The sequence below is a fragment of the Acartia tonsa genome, chromosome 2, assembly GCF_053477335.1.
Source record: "Acartia tonsa isolate MP-2025a chromosome 2, ASM5347733v1, whole genome shotgun sequence".
NCBI classification, from domain to species: Eukaryota; Metazoa; Arthropoda; class Copepoda; order Calanoida; family Acartiidae; genus Acartia; species Acartia tonsa.
In genome coordinates, this window is record NC_137261.1 from 6,888,766 (window position 1) to 6,914,378 (window position 25,613).

The window sequence follows — 25,613 nt, forward strand, 5'->3', positions numbered from 1 at the left end:
TTTTTAGGTTCTATAAATGGTTATGAAAAACGAAGAAAATAAGCCGTTAATCATTAAATTCTGATAACTATAAGTGGGGTAAAATTGCTTTCGAAAAAGTTCTCATAAAAAACACACTGTATTTTATGCACAGACTAGGATAATATATTTTGATTTGCATCTTTTTAAAACATTTTGAAGCCTTACTTTTATGGATATTTCTTTCCTATTAATGTTTTACATCAACAAATGAACAAATATGTAGAAATTTGTTAGCAGACGAAAAGGGTCTCTGTCAGTTGTTGTAGGCATTTATACATCCATACTTATACATTTATTATCACCCCAATTTCTAAACTGTTTAAAATACTTTTATCTTTGTTAAGAATGGAGTTATTGTTACGTTTGTTGGAACAATAATGGATTTTATCAAGGCAAATGTGTTAACAAATTTCATGTTATTGTTTCTTAGCATTTCTATCAATCATAAATAAAACAGGAATAAATTTAACCATGGTTAAGGAATAGATTTATATTATTATTCTGTGTCAATTCTATGAACTTGATTACATTTTTCTCAAATTGATTTAAAATATATTGGTACTTTTAAGCACTTGAAGAAAATGGAAAAATAGAATTTTCAAGCGACTAAAAGATATGCCATGATAAAACATCTTATTTGTTAACAAACATACTAAAAGAGCGGTTTCGTCAGTTTAAAAGCTGGCCTCGGACTAATTCAAAGTAAAAAATTTAGTGGTTTCCAGTTTTTTAGTACCTTGATAATCCAAGTTTTTCTTTTCATTCGAGTACCTAAAACATTTCTTTATTTGTACAAAACAATTAAAATAATTGAACATAAACAAAATCACCATGAATGTATTAAAAAGCTTTTTTTATTCTATTTTAGTTTGTTATATAGCAGCTAAGCTCCTTGAATAAGAAATCATTGATGGTATAAAGCCAAAGGTTCTCGAGAAGAAAAAAATCAAGATGAATCAAGCTAAAGATTTTTTTCTTCATTTGTTTGTATGTAGGCTGGTTTGGATAATTTTCTAGTTTGGGAATAAAACAGCAACTCAGTTGTTGCATAGTATACATAAAATATGTTACCTTATTATATGTTTCATTATTATTATTTGGTCATAACTAGGTCAACAATGCTTACAAATTAGACCTTTTTCGACAAAAGATACTCATATAGTTCCTTTACCAGCCTAATCTATCAGTACTTTCAAATGTACTGAAGTGTCTGATATTTTAAAAAGTTTGTTGTAAATTACTGAAAAAAAATCAATATGTGACTCATTTGTGAATGAGAATTATTCGGATCGGTGCTTTAAGGTTGCAGAATAAAGACCAAGAAATTAAAAAAAAATATTAGCAGCTTTACGGCTGTTGTTTTAATCTTTAAACAGCTGCATCTTTTGATGGCTGCTCAGACTGTTAGTATCATTAACAAATTAAATAGAATATGCAAATTAAAAATAGCTAGAAAATAGTTGCTACTTTTTTCCCATTCCAATTTTTGTGATTATAAGCAACAACCAAGCAGATAGAGATCTGCGAATTTATCAGTATGTAATAATCACACCAAAACTTTACTGAATTGTACAACATAGAAGTTCTTTTGTTTTATTGAACTTTGTTTAAAGTATAACAATGGTTGATTTGATCAATGGCTTAATCTTCTATGTAAGAATTTCTTAACCCTTAACGGTCGGGGGGGGGGGGGCGTTGAACGCCCCCCCATCCGGTTTTTTCTATCTCATTTTCTGTGTGTGAAAGATAAAGAGCCCACACTGCTTGACTTTTTAAGTATGGGTATGACACATAACTGAGAGTTGGAATTTTTTGAATATCTCCATCCTGGCGGGCACAGGATGCCAGCAAACCTGGCAGGGTCATCCAGGTAAAGAGCAAAAATATTTTTTTGACTAAAACAAAGCATTTTATCATACCAAAATACTAAAAAATCCTCTAGTAGTACATCCTTATATGAAATACAGGTGTTCAAGTCACTTTCAGGTTCCAGGTATGATCCTGCAGGTCCTGATCCTCCAGGTCTCCAGAAATCTTTAAAAGGCTCCTGTGGCCGCAATTTTTGACTTAGAGACTTCAAATTTTAAACTTAAGCTTTTCTTACATGTCTACATAACGTATTAAAATAACGTTTTCCCGCCGACCGCCGACTGCGGCGGCTGGCAGCTGCCAAGTACAGCTGCGGCCGCTGAAATTTATATTTTGATATTTCTAATGTAAAATTTACATAAAAATAAACATTTTCTGGGAAAAAAATTTTCTTCTAGCTTCAAAAATAAGAAAATTACAGCCGTTTGAAATTTTTAAATAAAAAAAGACCTAAAAACAAAGGTTGTTAAATAAAAGGGTGAAGGAAGCGAAAATTGACTTAGACTTATAAAAGGTCGGAAATTCATTATCAAACAGGGGACTTGCACAAAAAAAATTAGCCCTCTAGCCCCCCCCCCCCCCCCCCCGACCGATTAAGGTGCGGCAAGGGGCCCGACTGTAAAGGGAATCTGAATTTACTAAGTTTACAAATTATAACTTCAGTAAAATAGCTACAATGCCATTTTATTGATTAAATTTTTAAATCAAAATGTTCTTTAATTAGCAGAGGTAAATCAAACTATTTCCTTGTCTGATAATCTAGACTTGCATAATGAAATTAGCATTCTAATTCACTCAATTAACAAAAAGAATTATTAAATTAATTAATATAATGAATATTATCTGTCTGCAATTAATGTAACAAAACATATCTTTGCGAATATTTTGTTAAAGTTTGCAAATTTGAGACTTGCAAAACATTTTCTTTTCTAAAGTTATAAAGCGGAAAATTTTTGTAGTGATTAGATCCTAGTAGAATAATTAATACAAGTATTGGAAAAATAGCAAAAATTAGCCTTAAACTTTTTTATGTTTTCTCTTTTACCAACATTGACATCAGAACCCGTCTAGGTTTTTCATTTCAACAATTTCCAGGCCCAGTCAAGATCCATATTTTAATCAATATTATTACTTGGATGTTGCAACAGATTTGCATGTTCTGTAATAAAAGTTTACTTGCAGCTAGCTAAAATAACGATACTCCCTATAAACATCCTAATTACTTTACCCCATCCCCTCCCCCTTAGTGGATAAACGATCTGATATCCTTGATCCTGTATATAGAACTAGTTAGTAAAAGATTAAGGCTTTGTAAGACTTGGTTATACAATTTGTATGTTTTGAGTTTATGACAAATTATCAAAAATTAAAAAATCAAACTGCATCTTTTTAATAATTTTCAGCTTGACCAAGCAATCTGCCGGAAGAAATAATATTTACCATTATTTCAGAATAAAGCAAAAAATTTACACTTAAAATTTTTTTTAAAAAGTTCCTATAATAAAAAATAAATATAAATTTGGAATTACAAAGAGATTTCGAAAGAAAAAGGTCTTATATTACTGTAAATCAATTTTAATTTAGTTTTAAAGTAAATTTGTTCAGGGTAGGGAGATGGAAATTTAATTTTCAGAGTCGATTTCTCTAGGGGTAAGAGAACCATTTCGGTCCAGCGGTTAGCGATATCTTATTCTACAGACTCTACAGACTGACAGACATCCTGTTAATTTTATAAAGGAATAATTTGACTGTAAAATTGTGTAAATGATGTGGATTTTTAAAAAATTTTGATAAAAATGCAAAAATTACTTGAAGAAACCACAAAATACAAACATTGCAAAAATATAAATTAATCCTTTATTCATGTGTAATGTGCATGTATACTATTCTCTTGTTTAATAAAAGTGAACAGTTATTGCTGAAAGGTAATAACTGGTTGGGCATTTATTTATTCTTTAGTTTATATGCTCGACAAGGCATTTTGAGGGAAACCGCTGATTAAAAATTTTAAGTGTTAAAAAAAGTTTTAAAAATGAAACCATATTTTTAAAAGAAACTAATCCCTTATTTAATATATGTATGTCTGTCAACTAGACCTTTGATTTAAAGTCCTTACTCATCATCTCCCTTTTGTTTGGATAAATATAAACATTAATATGACAATTTAGTGACAACATTTATATTTTTATTTACCTTTTGTGCAAAGTAATAGTTCCTTCTTTTTCTTTTATGAAAAATCAAGGACATGTCTTTTTATGTGTAGTTCCACTGTAAGTGAAAACTCACCTCAAGTTTAAGGGACTGCCAATTAGACAAAAAAAAAGATTTAAATCCTCAAATAAAAGTAACAGGATCTCTAACTGTCTATCTGTACCGAAGGATCTCGCTAACCGCTGAACCTATAAGGTTTTCCTTTACAGGATAGCTTCTCATAGGTCATGGGAAGGTTTATAACTATTTTGAGGTAGGGACTTGTAGCCGCTAGTCATTAAAAATAGCAACAGAATTAAAAGCCTATAACAAAAAATATTAAATCATATGGCTATAAAATACCGATGTGGTTTTAAAAAACCTCTTTTTACTAAATTGAATCTTTCCCTTTAGGACTGTATTTTTTTGCTACACAAAATGTGACTCTTCTTTATGATGACGCATTTTAAAATATTGCATTAAATTATTATTTTCAAAAAGTTTATGTTCGAAATTGCGTAAATCTAAAAGAACTACGAGTAAAATATTTTAGATTCAATGCTGTTATTGTAACAACTTAATACTATAGTCAGATATCAATATCAAAAGCTTCTAGTATTTGACAAGGAAATGTTAACTAAGGAAATATATAAAAATGTGAAATCAACGAACCTTCCTTCACGAACAGATAAATGATAAAGATTTAAGAAATTAATAATTATTAAGTATTGTCTTTCCTAAAAGAGCCACACAATCCGAAATATGCTTATCTCAATTTGCGACTTTCACCAGTAGCTACTCCCATTTCATAATATTATTAAAAGCCTCCTTTATTTTAATGCCTACTACATCCGTTCCATTTCCACTATTGAATATTGCTAGAGTTTTGTACGCAAAATGCGTCAATTCGACTACAGTTACACAGTTTCTTATAGATCATAAAAGTCGAATTTGAAAACATTTATTTTTGTTAGCCTATCTCAAATCTTTTCAAAAAGGGATAATCAATTGACAAAACACTTATTGGAACATTTTAACACACATTTAATAGCTTTAACATAGACATCAAGAATGTGGATTTTTTCTTTTATTTCCTAATAAAATTCTCAATGCTTTATTAATTTTTAGTTCTTTAAAACTCCATTTCAATTGTAAAAAGTTCCACTGTGCCTCCGTTGCGTGTGCATTATTATTTTTGTTTATTATGAAAGACGGTTGTGTTGCTCTGTGGAGCGGAAAAAGTGTCATAACTTTCCCTCTCAAACTCAGTAAAAAAACAAGGATAATTTTGTCTAAAACTAGCGCAACAACATTTTCGAGCAAAATCAATTTAATGTAAAATAAAATGTAAATTATTAATTACTAAATATGAGTTTTGATTTTAAGCAATTAATGCTACAAGTTTTTATGATTATTAATCAAGGAAGTGATATTAATTTTTACTTTTATTGTAATATACTTGATTATACAGACATTCCTAAGTTTTAGAGAAGCTTCAATACTGAAAATATTACCTACATGTTAAATGCTAATAAAAATTGTATTTTTAACGAATTTTTATATATGTATCCTTTTTTACTTCATTTTTTGTTTATTCGAGTTTTTTTTTTAAATATGATTATACATTTTTTTATGATTAAGACTTAGACTTTTGTGGAGGCACTGAATTACTAAATATGTCAATCTGTTTGTTTGGCTCTTCTTAATTTCAATCAAAATCTTTCTTCTTTTATCTTTTCTCTTGCTTTTTTTCTCCACTGTTATCCTTCTTTGATGTTAAATTTTTTTTTACATTATTTTTCTCTCTATATTATTTATTTGCCTTTTTGGCTTTTCTAGCTTCCTTTTTTCTTCCCTAAACTTTTTTTTCAAAAAAGTTCTTTCTCACCTACCCCTTTTTAACATCTTTTTTTCTTTACTTTCTTCCTATCAATAGATATCGTCAATTTAGGCTGCTAACATGAACATCACCTATTGGACAGTTTGTTCATCCTGTATAAAGGAAGGAATGGGTTAAAGGGGTGTATGGGGTGGATTGTAATATTAGCCACCTACAGGTTTTACTCTATTAGAGTACATGATAATCTGGTGTAAGATCCAAGTAAAAATTAATCCATTTTCCTATCGCTATCTCACTTTGAATTCTCTGTGCAAAAATGAAAAAGTATAATTGATTGTTTGTGTTAACGTTGAAATGTGTTTTACGTGATAAATCTTGTATTTGACATGAAAGTATAGAATTCTTCTGAACGTAAAGCCTTAATGGATTTTACGTTGTCGTTTACAATCTCTTTAGGTAATTTCATTATTTCTAGTAGAGCAGATACTCTATAACTAGAATAATAAATTTTATTTGCGCAATTTTATTCTTTATTGTCTTTAGAATTTAGCAGCAAATTTACTTAATGTCAAAATATATCAATGAACATTCGGATTTTTTGCAAAGATTATATGGAGAGCTGTTTCAAAAACCATCATACAAAGTTGAAAATCGTAGGACAATTCTAACATGTCGAATTTAACGATCAGAGCTATCTCTTACGGACGGATATAACCTACATGGATGAAAACACACCAAAACGGGAAGAAAAGAGCTTAAAATTGCAATTAAAGATTTTCATGATATTGAACTCAACTATCCTTGTCTAAAACGGTAAATCTAAATATAAATATAACAAACAAAATCTAAATGATTAAGATTTTAATGATTAAAAAAAGAACATTAAAATACCCTATTATAATTTTGCTTTATCGTTAAACTAATGACAATAATAACAGGGCTTCATTTATAAAATTTGGACAATTAAAAAGAATGAAAGGTATCTTTTAATACATTGTCCTTAAATTAGTTTAATTAATTAAATGGACTTTACAAATAATTCTTCAATGCATTATTATTTTTGTGTTTGTTTAATTTAATATTTCAATAACAGTTAATCCTGTGTTTTTCATATATGTTAATGTTCTGTTCTACTCATTTACTGGGATTATGCTGTTTTAAATATTGTAATTCTTGTGTTGGTTTTAGGGCAATATTGTAAAAATCAAACAAATCTTAAAAACTTTTCTTAAATTTAGAATAAATATTAAGTTTTGTCTAAATCTTAAAAATATTTAAGATCTATTTTTTTTTTAAAATCCAATATAATATTACCACTAGTGATACTTGTTTATCAACCAAACATTTTAACAATCTATAATTGTCTATACATAATCAATGGATTGGAGAAAATAGCCCAAAACCTGAAGCAAGCCAAATTAAAGGTGTTTGCGAGCTACACATAAAAACGGATATGTTTAAGCTTCCAGCTAGATATAGTGTAATAATGATTATGAAATTAAAATTTTAATGATAAAAATATCCACTAATTAAAAACTGATAATCATGAAAGTATTTTAATTTTATCCTTTAATGATGTCAGCCTGTACTGTGGATGTACAAATACATTTTACTTCCGCGGTGGGAACACAGACAAGTTTTACAAAAACCAAAAAAAAATTTTACAACAAAGACTTTTGTTTTGTAAATATTAGTATAGATTTTAAATATATTTTGAATAATATTTTTGAATATTAGCAAAATCAACCTTACAACAAAACTCATTAAGAACATTAATTCTTTCTTTAAAAAAATATCGTTACTGGAGGATCTCACAAACCACTGAACAGATATAGTTCTACTTTACAGTGTAGCTTCTCATAGGTCCTGGGAGGGTTTATAAATTTTGGTGGAGGGTACCAACACCCCCCAAGAGAAATCGAATATAAATAAAATTGACCCAATCTAGCGGCTAAAAAAAATACAGTTTTTTGCAAAAAAAAGCAGTTGTTATCATAGATTAAAAAAACATTCTACGTGCCCCTTAGAGGCATCTAATGGCGTAGCCGCTAGTATTAAAATAAAACAATAGTTTTTTTTACCTATTCTTATTTGTTTGTCATAAAAAATGTCCCTATATGTTTTTTAAATCATATAACTTTATGGATAATTAGGTATTTTCATAATCTAGTTATTTATTACAAAAATGATGGTTCTTTATTACTACTTCTCTAGTAGCAAAGCTACTCTATTGTTTTGAATTATTGTCTTTCGACTGAGGGGGGAAGGGTTTAGGAAATAAGAAATCTTAAACTGGTTGGACATTAAGACATTTTTTACGGAAAAAATTAAGACGGACAATTTATTTTGTCAATGGGATCAAAGGATAGGATAACTGTAAATAAAGATTCCCTTTCAAATCTTATGTCAGGAGAGAAGAGATAGTTGTAGATTATTTTAAATTTTCTATAAAAAAATCCTAGATATATTATTTAAGTGTAAATCATATTCTAATTTAATGGATGTAGAATATACATGGATATTGTGACAAGGGAAAAATTATCGTCAGTTTAGGTTCCTATCATTGACATCACTTATTGGTCATTTTATTCATCCAATAGTAGTATGGGTTAAAGGGGGTGGAAGGGGGAAATCGTTATTTAGCAAGCTACAAGTTTCACTTTACTAGAGTACATGATAATCTGGTGTAAGATCCCCAAGTAATAATGAATCCATTATTCAAATTTTTAATATTTTGTTTCAGGTGTTAACTTTGGCAAAAACATGCGAGGAAACAAGAGATATAAAGTAAGTAAACTTTTGAAAGTTATTTATCGCACATTATAGATAGCTTTTCGCGGATACAAAAATTAAAAATTATAAGATTATAACCAGTTTTGTTAGCCCCTAGGAGCCGAAGGCTCGGGCTAACCAAACGGTTATTAATTTTAGGACTTTTTATGAACATTCGTGAAAAATTGTCTGTGATACGATGATATGCATGCTTTTTTTTATATAAATGAGAACCGGTTCTAATCAGTGGATTTTAGTCGGTTTCGAAGCCATACTGGAAATAAAAAAGTTGGAAGATTAAACTTTAAAAGAGTTTCATATCCATTTTATTTATAACTTTATGAACTTAAATGAAGAACTCAATCAATTAAGTAGTTTGTAAAATATTAAACAACAGACAAAAAAAGATGTCTTCCTTTTCTTCGTTTAAATCTTTGTATTTTCCATATAGTTAATGTAATTTTTTATAATTTAAAAATCTTATGTTATAATTTAAAATATTTTCATTCTTTTTTCTTAACATGACTTTGTCTGTGTCTGTTTTTCTCCGTCTGTCTGTCTGTCTCTCTATATATGTATGTTTATCTGTCTGTATTTCTGTCTTTCTATTTCTCCTTATTTAGCTCTTTTTCTCTCGCTCTCTCTTTTTCTTAATTTCTTTATTATATCTATCTACAAACATGATCGTTTACTTGTTATAATAGAACTATAAAAAGACTAACTGTTTATTTTATTTGACCAAATGCATTAGTGTTAAGTTAAATCAGGATTTGCAAGGATAGGACCAATGAAAATAATATATTTCTCTCTCAAAACCTTGAAGAATTTGGAAGGCCGACATATTTTTTACATTCTAATAACGATATAATGCCATTACAGACGTACAGAAAATAGATAAAAAATTACCCCAAAAATGTGCTAGTAAAAATGGAATTCCACGAATGGGGGATGTATATTAGTATAATCTATTCTTAATGGACCTATCACTGCATCTCTGTACATGCACTTCCAAGATTGTACATAATCAATTACAACAAATTAGATCCTGTAACGTTTTGTGGTTTGGTTAAGGCAATTTTCAATTCAATTTAGTAAATCTTTTAAGAAAAAAAGGCTGCATTTTAAATAGTGTGAAAATTTTATTATATATTAGTTATATTTGATACGCCATTTTATTTTTTTTTCTATTAATGAAATTGCCTCTTCTGTCACCTCTTCTGTCAGGATTCACTATCTAGGACAAGCAACGTGGTCATTGTCTCCTTTTTGTCTACAAACCAGGATAATTTATGTCACGGGCCTGACATAGCAGCAATGGCTGCCATTTTAATATCTTTAGTATGACGTGGTGTGGTACAGAACCGAACCCAACACCTCCTAGACGAGACGATACTAATTATGTTAATGCCAAAGTTGCCATTTAAAGCCATATTCTAATTAGACGGATATGATGCACGATTTTTGCATTAATTGGTCCTTTCAAAGTCAAGGACAAAAAAGTCAGGAAAAGATTGAATTGCCAACGTCCAAGGTGCGTGCATGGGGGGTAGACAACACCTTCCTAGAATAAAACATTTCGCTGTGATTCCTTTTCACGTCAGGCCCTTATTTTTAAAAAAAAAGATTATTAGATAATCATGGATTTGGGGTGTAAAATACTGATTCCGAGTAAACCCAGAATATTGTATTTTATAATAAGGGGATGATTGATTTATATTTCTTTGATATTTCCCTAAACACCTAGTAAAATATGAAGTACTCCTTTTTTGGTCAAACATCACATTCACAATCCAATAAATTCTTGGTTTTTTCCTGCTTATATAAAAACAACAAGGTGTCTGTGTGTCTGTAGCTTAGAACCTGGATAACCGGTTAACTGATATGGTTCTTCTTTTACAATTAAGCTTCTTATAGATCAGGAAGATTCATGATTATTTTAAGGAAGGGTATCTGCCCCTCCCCAAAAACATCAACACTGGATAAAAGTAACTCTAATTTTTTTTTATTAAAAACTAAAATGAGAAGTGAAAGGTCGATTTACAAACCCTTAATTTAGGAAAGTTTCCGCAAGTATTTTCAAAATGATGTGTATATGTTCTGATTTATGACTGATATGAATAAATTTTCCTAATATATATAGAAAGTTTAGATACTTTATTCCTCCCTTTGACTCATAATAACACAATTTATGAATAATCCTACCTAAGAAATATTGGTCTCAAAATGTTAAAATATTTTGTCCATATAAAACATATAAACAGTTAAATTAAAGATAAAGATTAGCTTTGGAAAAAATTTCGTCCAAAAATGTTTTGGGCTCAAATTATTGGATTATTAGAAAATTGTTTTTGCTTGATAGAGACTCCTTTTAAAGTTGGAAGGATTATTGGCCATTTATTAATAATCAAATAAATATATTCTTTGTCGCTATGACAATGGCGGAAATTAAAATACACCTCTTCTCCCATTTATAACAACTATAATTAAAAATTGTTTCATTTAGAATGATGGATTTTTTGCTGATAAGATCTCAATAACAACAATTGCAATAATATAATAATTACTACTATAGTATATACTACAGTCATTATTAATTACTCTGCCTTTATTATCAACTTCCCTATTTTTTGTTTGCTGTAGATTCGCCACTTTACAATTTACTTTGTCATTAAGGCTAGCAAAGTTTTAAAAAAACTTATTTTAAGTGTCTACATTTGCTAGAATTTGATTAAAATTATATTGCCACATTAAAGCAGAGTTTTAATGTCCTATTTTGTAGGCATATTTTATCATTGGGTCTTTATATTCCAAATTATTCTTAGATTTTTTATTTCATAGCCTGTAATTTTATATTCGGCCGTTTAACTGCTAGCACCCTGGCTAGCACCCCACATGTTGGCTAGAAAAATACTCCGGCATTTGTCCAAAGATCTTAACTTTTATTTGCGATCCCTATATTTTTGTCTAGGCAGACTTTTCTATTTCTTCTTTCTGCGCTACGTCACAAGTTAATTGAGTCAACCTTGTTTAGTGAATTACTTCTGATTTATTGCAATTAATGTAATTTTGTCCATACTAATAATTTCTACCTTATATCACAGCAAAGTAAGAGTCTAGAACTGATATTATTACAAGTTTTAGTTGTGTATACAAATTCTATAAAAATCACTATGTACTGTACTTATAGACCATTGTTTATGTGCTTATCCGTTATGGTACTTTCATCATTACTTCAAAAATGCTTTATATATGATTCCATTAAAAGAATGGCAACAAAAAATCCACAATACTTCCGGTTTACTTTAGCTTGCAGAAAAGGATTTCTGCAAAACCAAACAGTTGAGTGTTATTAACTGTGTTTTCTTTTGCCCTTGGGGGAAAACCGAATTGATTCATACAAAGCGAAATATTAATTTATATGCAATTGTCCTGTTCATGTAAATCAATTTGCAGTATGGCTTCAAAATCCATTAATATCTGCTGGATTAGAACTGGTTCTTAGCCACACCAAAATAATCATGAATAGTATAGTATTACACACAATTTTCCACGAATAATAAAATAAGAAATCATAAAATTTTTATTAGCCCTCGGGGCTAACAATACTGGTTTTAATTCTATAATTTTTTCATTTTAATATCCGCGGAAAGCCGTCTATAATACTATATGATTATTTACTAATAAAACGTCGAGTATTGTTGTTTGTTTATTTTTAGGCGGTATCTCTCATATTGCATTTGGACCACAAACGAACCTAAAAAAACTTATTTTATATGTTTATGTTATGTTAGGTTAGGTTAGGTTAGGTTGAGTAGATGTTAGAAGAGCCCCGCAGGGATGGTCCCCTGTAGGGATAGGACCCCAGAAGGTTTGAGCCCCCAAAGGAGCTAGATACTCAGTTTTTCGAAACAAGGGGGAGGGGCATGATTTTGGTGGTCTAGAATCATATTAATGAATATAAAGTTTAAAAGAAAATTTTCATAATTGAGGGAGGTGAAACATGAACAAATACGTTCTTAAGTTTTGTCTGTAAGATATCATTACCTACGCATATTTGATAATTGTGTCAAACTTGAAACTGAATCATTTTTATAATCAAAAGGATTCTTTTTGAAGAGAAGTTTGCCTATTGCAGATAAAATTTAAGATTGCGTAAAGTAAAATGAAATTTGCTTGGGGTAGAAGATTAGCTCCCGATAATTTACAGCTTAATTTTTACAATTTCCTAAAATTTCAAATATTGGACCTTCTTTTTAGTTGTGTTATAGTTATTTCCGCAAATATAAGAATGAAAAGTTTATAAGAATAAAACCAGTTATGATTTTAATTTTAATATTATTTGATTTATTGGTATGGCTGAGAACTGGTTCGTATCCTGTGGATATTAATTGGTTTCGAAGCCATACTGGAATAGTTTTTTTCCCATTAGATATAATAATAAAGAATGCCACGTGAAATTTTAGACAATAGTTCCCCTTTATTGTTCGCTTTTTAGAGTTGAAAAGTTTTTAAAAAATTTAAGACCAGTTTGTTACTTTTAAAGACAAAATTTAGACAGATAATTGGTTTTACCTCTCATCATCCACTTTGTCTTTATGTCTTTTGAAAATGGGCTATAAATTAATCTGCCCCCATGTTTTTTACTTTCTAAGATAAAAATTATTTAGACGTAAGGTTCAGATGCAAATTAATATTCATATTCAGTTTTGAGGGGGTGGTAAAAATGGTCAATACAAATGAAAGAGGATATTTTTCCACTTAATTTTGCGTAAGACTGCAATTTGAAATGTTCTATAAATTAAATATATATCTATATCTTTATGCAATAAAATAGAATTAGCGAAAAAAATTGCAATTTTATACAGAGCAGAAATTATAATAGGTTGTACTTTAAATCCTTAAACAAGGTTGCTGGTAAATTGCTGAACTTTTTTTAAAAAAAGTTACTAAGAAAGGTTGAAAATTTAATGAAACGTAATAGACTTAATTAAGATTTTTTAAGATGCATGGGTGAATCCAGCTGCGACTTCTTAAAACCTCGCAGCTGAGGATGACCGTAAGTGGCTACGGCTGTGGCTTAGTGAGCCACAATACTGACAGTGATGCATTGGGTGGCTTAGTAAGCTGCGCGGCTTAAAGTTAGGATATTGTTTAAAGTGAAATTTGGTTGATGAAAACGAAACGGTTGCGTAGAGAGCCGCGCGGCTAAATGTTAGGCTTCTGTTTGCTACGGGGTTTTTGAGCTCTGTGAACAATCCTATGAATAGATTTTATTAAAAATTCTAAAAATGTCTATATATATTTTAGGTACTGTTCTAACACAAAGGACTGGTCTATCCTGGCGCTACAGAACATCAGAACTGGGAAGGCTCACTATCTTGTCATCTGTCAGTGTCCAGACTCTTCATTTCTAGGTAATAATAAATTACTAACTAGCGTCTACGCCCCTAGAGGCCTCTTGGGGCACCCTAGGTGGGGGAGGGCTGGGGAAGTCGACTACCCCACATTTTTGATTTTAGTCTTTTTTTACCCTCCAAGGACCATTAAGAAAATACACTATAAAGAAGGAACAGATCCTTCAGCACGGACAGACAGACACACACAACATTGGAGCTATGAAATGCTCGCTGCAAGTGCTACCAAGACATTTGAAATGTATAAAATGCGTTGTTTATATCAAGGAATTTTTGACTTAACAAATTCCAATTTAGCAGATTTTAATTTTTTTTTTAAATTCAACATTTTTAGAAATTATAAAAACCATGTATAATCATATAAAAGAGGGCAGGAGGTACTTCTTGAAGTACTGGGGGATATTGACGTCCCTCCCCTTACCAGTCACCCTTCCTTCCAGGGATATGGAAGGTTTGCGTAGGACTAACTATCCTACCTGTAAAAATCCCCACAGTTAGCGAAAACACCCACAGAACCTCAAACACTAATGGCTTTCACACAGCCAGAGGTGTGCATGAAACAAGAACCGTTGGAACTGATGCTCAGTTTACTGAGAATATGAAAGATGATGGTGAAATCCGAAAGGAAGCTATCAACTTGATGACAGGACCAATAAGTTCTAAGCAAAGCTGTAAGATAGGAACCTGGAATGTTAGAACAATGTATGAGTCAACTAAAACAGCCCAAGTAGTTAAAGAAATGACAAGTTACAATATTGGAATACTTGGGATTGCAGAATGTAGATGGACAGGACAAGGACAAACTACAACCAAAGATGGCCACCTAATACTTTATTCTGGTCATGAAAGCCAACATATGTATGGTGTTGCTATAATTATTCAAAAACGACATGTCAATTCACTAATAGACTGGAAACCTATATCAGACAGAATAATTAACTTGATAGACTTGATAACTGCCGAAATGCTTGAGGCAGACATAGATCTTTCTGCTAGGACTCTAACTGATCTTTTTGATAAAATTTGGAGGCAAGAAAAGATACCAACGGACTGGTCTAAAGGTATAATCATAAAACTACCTAAGAAGGGAGATTTGAACAATTGTGATAATTGGAGAGGAATTATGCTGCTTTCTATCCCAAGCAAGGTCCTATGTAAAGTTATTTTAAACAGAATTGATGAGAAAATTGACAATAAACTGAGAGAAGAACAAGCTGGATTCCGTGCTGGAAGGGGCTGTGTTGACCAAATTTTCACCCTTAGGACAGTTATTGAACAATGTGTTGAATTTAACAAGCCACTTCACGTAAATTTTGTTGATTTTTCTAAGGCCTTTGACTCCATACACAGACAAACACTCTGGAAAATACTAAGAAGTTATGGTATACCAGAAAAGATGATAATTATGATAACTAAATTTTATGACAACTTCCAAGCCTGTGTTTCAGTTGGAAACAATAAGACATCTGATTTCTTTAAAATAAGCACTGGAGTTAGACAGGGATGCATTTTATCACCTATTCTATTTATATTGGTCATTGACTGGGTGATGAAGAAAACCACAGAGGACAAAAAACGTGGTCTCCAGCTGGGCATACTAGGACACCTAGAAGATCTGGACTTTGCTGATGACCTGGCACTGATTTCAGAAACAATTAAACATCTACAAGCTAAGACAGATAGACTAGTCAAATATGCAGGACAAGTCGGGCTCTTTGTTAATGTCAAGAAGACTGAAATTATGAATATACCTACAAACCATGATCAAACTATAACAATAAATGGTGAAAAATTGAAACAAAGCAACAAATTCACCTATCTGGGGAGTGTTATCAGCAGTGAAAATGGCTCAAAAGCTGATATTAAAACCAGGATTGATAAGGCTAGGGTTGCTTTCAACAGTCTACACAACGTTTGGAATTCAAAGAAACTTGCTCTGAAAACAAAAATCAGACTTTACAACAGTAATGTGAAATCAGTTCTTCTCTATGGAGCGGAATGCTGGAGAACTGTGAAAACTGAAACAAATCAACTTAATGCATTTCACAATAGCTGCCTAAGAAGAATTTGCAAAATATTCTGGCCAAACAAAATATCAAACCTTGAGCTGTATGCTAAGACCAAGTGCAATAGTATTGAAGCAGAAGTGAAATATAAAAGACTAAGGTGGCTAGGACATGTGCTCAGAATGGAACAAAATAGGTTTCCAAAAAAGTGCTTAAAATGGAACCCCACCACTGGTAAACGTAATCGGGGACAACCAAAAATGACCTGGAGGCGGAGCACTGAAAAGGACCTCTTTGATTTGGAATTAACATGGGGAGAAGCTGAGAAACTTGCCAAAGACAGCAGGAATTCATGGAGGAACAAGGTGTCCGTATTCTCTGGCCTTCACAGTCAAAAAGAGAGATGCGTCTGATGATGATGATGATGAATCATATAAAACCTAACCATAGAATATGAAACCTAAAAAACTAAACTTTATAAAATTGTCTTTTCTTGTTAAAATTCTAATTAGAATAATCTACTATTTTAGATATATATGTAATAATTTGATATCAGCAAAAAATTTGCATTCATAGTAATTAATAATTTGTAAAAAAAATTTAAAACCGCTGAATATTTCAGTATTGCCACTAGTTAACCTCTCTAAGGTCATTACAAGTTTAAATAGATGTGAGCTTCATAATTTTTGATATCTTAAGATTTTTGTACCATATATGTAAATGTGAACGGTTAATAACATAAACTTCACGCAAGGTCTTCGTAGTAGACCTAAAGGGCTTATTTATTCATGCCTAATCTTTGATTTCACGACCTTAGTGTTAAATGTTTAAGCTTAGTAATAAGTTGCGTCTATAAAAATGATTAAAATATCTTCCCTTTTTGTACTTTTAAGAAGCTGGTAAAAGTGGCTGACTCAGATTATGACGTCAAAAAAACTAACCAATGAGAGGCCAATATACACTGTAATTGACCAATGATAAAATTTATAGTGGCCTCTCATTGGTTAATTTTTTTTGACGTCATAATCTGAGTCAGCCACTTTTACATGCATCTGATACAGCAGCAGTATGTTTCATTATAACTTCCAGTAGTTTTTACCTTTTCTGTGATTTCAAAATAAAAAAATGCATTTATACAAATAAACTAAAATTCAACGATGCATAAAATTTCATTGTAAATTTTGGTGATTTAGTGACGATGACTGACAAAAATTTAGATCTTATTTATTCATTGAGTATGTTTTCTTAGATTATAAATTATTCTTTTTAACATATGAACACATGTCTATTTCATTCATATAATTGAACACATGTCTATTTCATTCATATAATTTGGTACCAAAATTTGAAATATTGGATGATTTATCTTTCCTAAACTGTCATGGTTTACTAAACATCTTCGAATATAATGAACAAGCTTTTTGTCTAAAATTACTTTTTCAATATTTTTTTGCATCCTTCATGCAAAACTAATTTTTAAAAGTTCATGTTCTAATGTTTATGTTTTGAAATGTGGTTTATTTATAACGCTTAATTTAGTCTATATTAAATGTTATTTAAGTAGCGTAGGAACTCCATAACTGAGGCTCAAGGGCGTAATAGTTTTTTTAGTAGAGCGGGGGAAAACTATCAAAAAAGGGGAATTATTTAACCCCCCTGATATGTTTATATGTTGCAAAAAAAACTCATCTTAATGTGTGAAATGTAAAATATATAAAAATAGTTTAATGGAACATGGATTTTTGAAATTCTTCTGTTACTTTAATAACTGTTTTCATTTTTAAAATAAACTTTTGTACAGAAACGACCATAGAAGGTTGACAAGGATTAGATGTAACTGATCCAAATATATTGCTACTTTTTGAGCAGTGTGTTTTTGTGGATAGTCTCTTTTTAACACTAGCGCTGTGTATTGTTCTATTAACTGTGGACTGTTTTAGAATATATTACTATACCATGCAATTAATTAGCTGTTACTCTGGAGATTTATTGATAAAATTAGATTGATGTATAACTAATGCACTTAGGAGATGATATAAACTGAGCACTAGAGAATTGTTTTTTTTTTAGTTGAAGGTTTCGTATTCATGACAACTTTTTATTGTGTTTGTATGTTAGTCTGTTATGCTTCTAAAATGTGTGTTTTTGTCTGTAGGTTCACGTTTTGCAATCCTCTTCTTTGTTTGGGTATGCATGACTTTCCTTTGTTATTGTCAATCCTTTAGTCCTAAAACTTTTTAATATGTTAAAATCAAAAGTTTTATTTCATTACATTTTATAAAGTTATCGATTAAAAATATAAGTTGCGATACTTGTAAATGATTCTAAGAGGACCTTCTTTATTAAAAATTTTGAGATTAATAAAATGTTGGAGTTATTGATGCTGTGTATTGGTCTCATCTGAAGAACCCAATTCGGATGTGTGCAAATAAATTGTTATTGGCCTTGAAGTCACTTTAAAAGATTTAAAGTCCTATTTATTCTTTAAACAACATTTTTTATATCAAGTAATCAATAGACACATAACCCATCCCAATGAAAATAGCTTTAAAACATGAAAGAGCTAGTATGTATATTCCCTACAAAGCACAGTATAATGAGTTCAGCTGTCAGCGAGACTTTGAGAAACGGATTTTTTCGTTGTAATGTAAAGTGTCATGTGTGACGTCATAAGAATACGTCTAATACACATGACACTTTCCGTATCTCCGTAATTTTTAGATTAATGATGTATAGGATAATATAATGCAAAACTCGTGGATATTTTCCTTTTTCCTTTTGAGGGAGGTCAATTTACCTGTCCCTAAGTCCCTGGAAACAATATTGTTGTTGGAAATTAATTAGACCCAAGACAGATAAGAATAATTGTCGTCATTGAATTGTTTTCTGACTTATACCCAGAGCTTACTTTTTTAGAAGCGAAGCTACCCTATAATGTTATTTTATTAGCTGAAATTGAATATAGACAGCTAAAATTTTCAGTGAAGATTCTTATGACATATTCGCATCTAATCTATACATTGTAATGTCCATCTGCCAGTCGTTATGCTTTGGGATACATAAATCGTATTTTTTTTTTAAATTGTGATTTTTTGCATGTGTCAAATAAATAATCTCTATAATTAAATTACTGGTTGTCAGTTAATCCATATTTAAGAAAAGGTAAAGAAAATTTCAATAAGGGGGGGGGGTGGCAATACTGGTATTAGCTCCTGTAGTCTATACACAAAGAATTTACTGAAAATGTTAATATATAATAAGACTTTAAATATTAAGGAAGTTCAAAATTTGATTCAATAGCCTCATTATGATTGTTTGCAATTTTTAGCAATGTGTTCATAACATCTCTATAAAATACTTTTCTCAACATACAAAACTAATATTATGGTATTTTTAGCGTTTGCAATGGCCTACCCAGGTTAGGAAAGTACCAAATCATACATATAATTATGTGATAATGTATGTATAATAATATTTTTTTAAAAGCGAAGCTTTTCTATAATTAGGGTCGGTCCGTCCGTACGTCCGTCCGTCCGTCCGTCCGTACGTCCGTCCGAGATAGATAGCTTTTATTCGTTAATTTAGGCATGTTAGAATTGTCCTATCGATTACAAACTTTGCATGATGATTCCTGTAGTAGTTGGGTACGATTTAGAAAGCGTAGCAACTCTATAATCATTACCAGAATGTCCGTACGTCTATTTTAAACATGTTGATTTTTCTACTTTTTTAACAACAAATTTTCAAGTGTTTAAATTATCCGTTTGATCTGATTTTTGGTATATTGATTCCTGGAACAACAAAGAACAATATTATAAGCGAAGCAACTCTATAATCAAGTCCAAAAATGTAAGTATGTCCATAAACATTATCCTGTTTTTAAGCAGTTTTTCAACAAATTTACCTACAATTTTGATTCGACATTTATACATTTATGTTCCGATTTTTCAGTTCAGATACTATACAAGTGTTAATGTCCGTTTGTCCTACCGTTTCAGTGCTTCGCTTTTATGGATGTTGTCATCCTTGTTATGCCTATGTTTAAATACATATCTATTTATCTTAATTGATTTTATTATCAGAATAGTGTATCAGCTACTTGTGGTCTTAAAATATCCTTGTTTAATATGCATAATTCTTCTATTTATACTTGAACTTGCTCTTTTTTTCCCAAGATCTTCAAAACAACAACTTAACCCTTCAGCCACTTCATTTTTTGTTGATAAAGCAAACAAAAAATCGCAAGAGATCGAACAATGGACGTTAAATTTGTCTTTCCCCGATTTATATGCCAGTCTAGTTTGAGGGGGGATAGGGGGGGGGGGCGGAGAGGAGTGGTTAAAAAGAAATGTTCAGCGGGCATGCATTGAAAAAAATGCGTGTCTATTTTAAACTGATTTTGATTTTCAAATGTCCCTGGTTCATGAAAGGTTCAAAGCTGGTGGCGAAGCCACTAGTTATGTTGTTATGTAATTTAAAGTGAACAATCAAGTGAAAAACAGTTAAAACAAATTAAGACATGAAAATTATATACTTTTCAATAAAACAATATATTTTAACTGTAGTATGATTTCATCAAATGTCATATAATGTACTTCAATATTGCATTATTTTAAAAAACTAGGACAGGTCAATTTGTAAGAAAAATTTATTTCCAATGTACCGAAGGATCTCGCTAACCGCTGAACCGATTGGGTTCTCCCTAACAGGGTAGATTCTCATAGGTCCCGGGAATATTTATAACTATTTTGGGGGAGGGTACCACCACCCTCTCAAGAGAAATCACAATAAAATCGAAAAAAATTGAAATATTCCTGCCGCATATTGGCGCTAGCGTATAAATGTCTCTACGTAGCGTAGTGGCGCTGCGTAGAAACATGAATTTAACAGCTGATAGACCATAGACAAATTATTTCTCAAATTAGTTATTTAACATAAAAAAAAACATTTAAATGCCACTTGAGGCCTCTAGGGGCGTAGCCGCTAGTTTTTAATATAACAACAGAAAACAGTCTTTAATACGATGTGAAAAAAAAACTATTTTACACTTATTTAGGACATTTTTTCTATTAAAAATAGGTTTAGAATTTTAGAAACAATTGAAAAAAGATTTGTAAAACTGTTTTGGTTTTTAAATTTAATTTTTTTATAGAAAACAGCCTAAAACACGCACATGCATAAAGGAGAAAAACATATTAGATAAAATAGGACAATCTACGTAGATAAAAATATTCAGCCTTTTAAACCCCTGAATTAAAAAAATTAAACTTTTATAATTTTATAATTTAATTATTTTTCCCATGATTTTTTAAGTACTTTTTCAATAAACTACTAAAATAATTATATACCTTAAAGCGAAGCTTTTTAAAAGCGAAGCTTTTCTATAATTAGGGTCGGTCCGTCCGTACGTCCGTCCGTAACGGATAGCTTTTTTCGTTAATTTAGGCATGTTAGAATTGTCCTATCGATTTCAAACTTTGCATGGTGATTCCTGTGGTAGTTAGGTACGATTTAGAAAGCGTAGCAACTCTATAATCATTACCAAAATGTCCGTACGTCCATTTTAAACATGTTGATTTTTTTACTTTTTTAACAACAAATTTTTATATGATCTAATTATCCGATCGATCTGATTTTTTGTATACTGATTCCTGGGACATCAAAGTACAATATTATAAGCGAAGAAACTCTACAATTAAGTCCTAAAAATGTAAGTATGTCCATAAACATTATTTTGTATTAAGCAGTTTTTCAACAAATTTACTTACGATTTTGCATCGACTCTTATGCATTTATATTATGATTATTCAGTTTTGACACTATACAAGTCCGTTTGTCCTACAGTTTCAGTGCTTCGCTTTTATGGATGTTGTCATCCTTGTTAAGTTTGTTTTGAAGGGGGTGTCAACATTACCCTTTAAGTCTAAATTAGGAAGGCCTGCTAGCCCACTTTTCTACCTCCCCCCCCCCTCCCCTCAAGGTTTATTTCTCATGGCAAAACCCTGTGCTCGCCACTGGCTTAATAAAGTTCCTTAATTTTACTTGAATTTAAAATTTTTACAGAAATCTTTCGTTTTCTTGGATGTATTAGTCCTTTTTAAAAGCGAAGCTTTTCTATTTCATTAACAAGGATGACAACATCCATAAAAGCGAAGCACTGAAACGGTAGGACAAACTGACATTAACACTTGTATAGTGTCAGCACTTAATAAGCAGAATATAGATTTGAAGCAAAATTGTAAGTAAATTTGTTGAAAAACTGCTTGATACAGGATAATGTTTATGGACATACTTACATTTTTTGCACTTGATTATAGAGTTGCTTCGCTTATAACAGTTTACTTTTTTTGTTCCAGGAGTCAATATGCAAAAAATCAGATAAATCGGATAATTAGATCCCATTAAAATTTGTTGTTAAAATTTTTTAAAAATCAACATGTTTAAAATGGACGTACGGACATTCTGGTAATGATTATAGATTTGCTACGCTTTCTAAATCATACCAAACTACTAAAGGAATCACCATGCAAAGTTTGAAATTGATAGGGCAATTCTAACATGCCTAAATTAACGAAAAAAGCTATCCGTTACGGACGTACGGACCGACCCTAATTATAAAAAAACTATATCATTGTATCTGACAGATAACGATATTCTAATAATTATATTTTGACATGTTGATACGATAACAACAAAAGTATTGTTGCGGCTTGCAATTTCCATGAATTAATTGACTATATGGCATATCTACAATGTTTAGGTTTTCCTTCTTGCTGATTGTTCATAGTTATAAGATCTAATTTAGTTAGGGATATAATTTTTTTCAGGGTCATTTTTTCTCCTAATACCTTATCCCTGGTTGATTATAGTTATTATTCTCATATTATTATTTTTATTATAGATCTTGACAATTAACAACCCTCTAGTGTCTTTAAACAGTTAGGGAGTTGAATCCATTTTTATAGAAGCAGAAATATAATCTATGATTATGGTTTGGACCCTCTAAAACTGTAATCTACCCTTCCACTTTCCCCTCTCTTGGTGAAGATATCTTCAACGCCGATACGATTTTTGAAATATAAGATTCCACTTTTGTCTCTCTTGTTGAAGATATCTTCACCAAGAGAGGCAAAAGTGGAATCTTAAATTTCAAATATCGTATCGGCATTGAAGATATCTTCACCAAGAGAGGGGAAAGTGGAATCTTACATTTCAAAAATCGTATCGGCGTTGAAGATATCTTCACCAAGAGAAGGGAAAGTAGAATCTTACATTTCAAAAATCGTATCGGCGTTGAAGATATCTTCACCAAGAGAGGGGAAAGTGGAATCTTACATTTCAAAAATCGTATCGGCGTTGAAGATATCTTCACCAAGAGAAGGGAAAGTAGAATCTTACATTTCAAAAATCGTATCGGCGTTGAAGATATCTTCACCAAGAGAGGGGAAAGTGGAAAGGTAGATTACAGTTTTAGAGGGTCAAAACCATAATCATAGATTATATTTCTGCTTCTATAAAAATGGATTCAACTCCCTAACTGTTAAATGTCATAATTTGTTACTGTTTTATTTCTATTTTGATGTAGGGGTGTTGGTTTACCATTATTAAAAGTAACAGTAGTACATCTGTCTGTCTGTGTGTACAGAAGGATCTCGATAACCTATTAACCGATATGAAGCCCAAATTGTGTCAAATCATCCGTGTGAAGTCATGAAAATGAGGGATTATCCATTTCTTTTTGGGGGGTTTTCTTTCCTACTTCTCCTCTCATCTCCCTCATTTTTATGACGTCACATGGATCATTTTTGACACAATTTGGGCTTTGTCAACCGATATGATTCTCCTTTATATTGAAGCTTTTCATAGGTCCTGGGAAGGTTTATAAGTATTTTGGGGAATTAGCTTCCCCGTTTTTTACTCCTCTTCAAAGATTACACTTCCCCCCCCCCCCCACCCCCTAATGAAAAATTATCCTAATTGACTATTTAATATTTTTGTAATTAGTATTATAATTTTGACGAACTTTAGAGGACATGTGCTTTATAATATTTTGTCTACCCAAAGCCTTTCATAGAATTGTGTTATCCTTGTTTTCTAAAGTAATTGTTGAAATAATGTTTACAACTAAGAAATAATATTTGTCTTTTTATTTCAGAGGGACCGTTGGCCCAGACAGGGGCGCCGTATGCTCGTGTACCTGGAATCCGCGTTTACGGTATGATCTGTCTCAAGAAGCCTTTTAGACGTCGTGGACGCGTTATGGACGGATTTCAGGAATGCAACAAAATTATAAATATTTGAGTCACTTGCCGTACAACCGGACAAACAATTCTAATGGAAAATTTCCTCACAACCTTCTTCCCTTTTCCTCCCCTTCTTACCCACCCCTCTTCAGTTATAAGTGTAAAAACAAGACATACCCCCCACCTTCCTTCCAAAGGTTTCGTGATTTTTTTTTTTGTAGAATTGATTGTTACAATATCTAACCTGGCTGTACTAATGAAATTTTAAGGGTCCTTGATTCATTATATTGTAGCCTCCGAAGTATACAAGCATTTCAATAACACAATAGTGCTTCGAATTTTTACTATATAAATTCAAGCAAGAACTAACAAGTGAAATAATTCGAAGAAAAAATATTACATTATCTTTTTGTGGTGTTTTTTTTCTCGAATATATTTGAAATAACTATCATTTTGTTGTTTTAATGAAGGATAAGAAGCCTCATATTCGCAGTCAAGTGCCATTGCCAGAGAATTGGGAAGATATTGCCAATAAATTGGCAACAGAAGAATAATAAACATTGCCACAACTATTTATATCAGTTACATATATACATACAATTACACAAATATACCTTAGAAAAAGACTTTACTCAAGTGATAAATAGTTTAATACAAACATTACATGATTCTTTAGTGGGTAGAAACTTGTTATATTTTCTATTACAGAAAATTATTATTATAATTTTAGTTTAAAGTGTTAGTATTAAAGTTATTTATTTATTTATTCTAGTGATACGTAGATTAAGACAAAGAATTGAAAAAAATAAAAAATTATAAATTAATTTGAAGAGGGTAGGGCTCAATGTTTAATTCTTGTAATCATGATTCAAGGGAGCAATCAGAAAAATCACTGATAAAAAGCCTTCTTGAATATCAGATTATGAGATATCTACAAAAGTCAACCCCTCCCCTATTCATCAACAAAAAGTTTAACACTCTTATTGTTTTTTATCTCTCCTTTTATGATACTAAACCAAGTTTGTTTTTAAATCTTTGTCCCTGTGTGTATTGAAAGTAGAAATTGTGCAATTTTTATAGTAAGCAAACAAATACTGTAAATAAAAGAAAATTTGGATTAAGTCGAAGAAATGCGGAAATGGACTTTAGAAAAACTTGTTAAGAACGATCTTTTTCGTAAATTTTTATCTTGCCACTCGTTCCTTTTGCATTATTTAGTTAAAGATTATTTTTAAATTTGCTTTTAATGATTTTCTAC

The 25,613-nt window shown here is 31.0% G+C and overlaps 1 protein-coding gene across 1 annotated transcript in view; it reads left to right on the top strand.

The window, feature by feature from the left end:
- LOC145335111 (uncharacterized) overlaps positions 1-25,054 on the top strand; it is an 85,035-nt gene extending 59,981 nt beyond the window's left edge. The window contains exons 5-8 of the mRNA XM_080180841.1: positions 8,664-8,707; positions 14,000-14,106; positions 24,268-24,384; positions 24,824-25,054. Coding sequence (XP_080036967.1) covers positions 8,664-8,707; positions 14,000-14,106; positions 24,268-24,384; positions 24,824-24,909 — 354 coding nt within the window. The 3' untranslated portion in view covers positions 24,910-25,054. The remainder of the gene's footprint in view (positions 1-8,663; positions 8,708-13,999; positions 14,107-24,267; positions 24,385-24,823) is intronic.
- Positions 25,055-25,613: the final 559 nt, after the last annotated feature.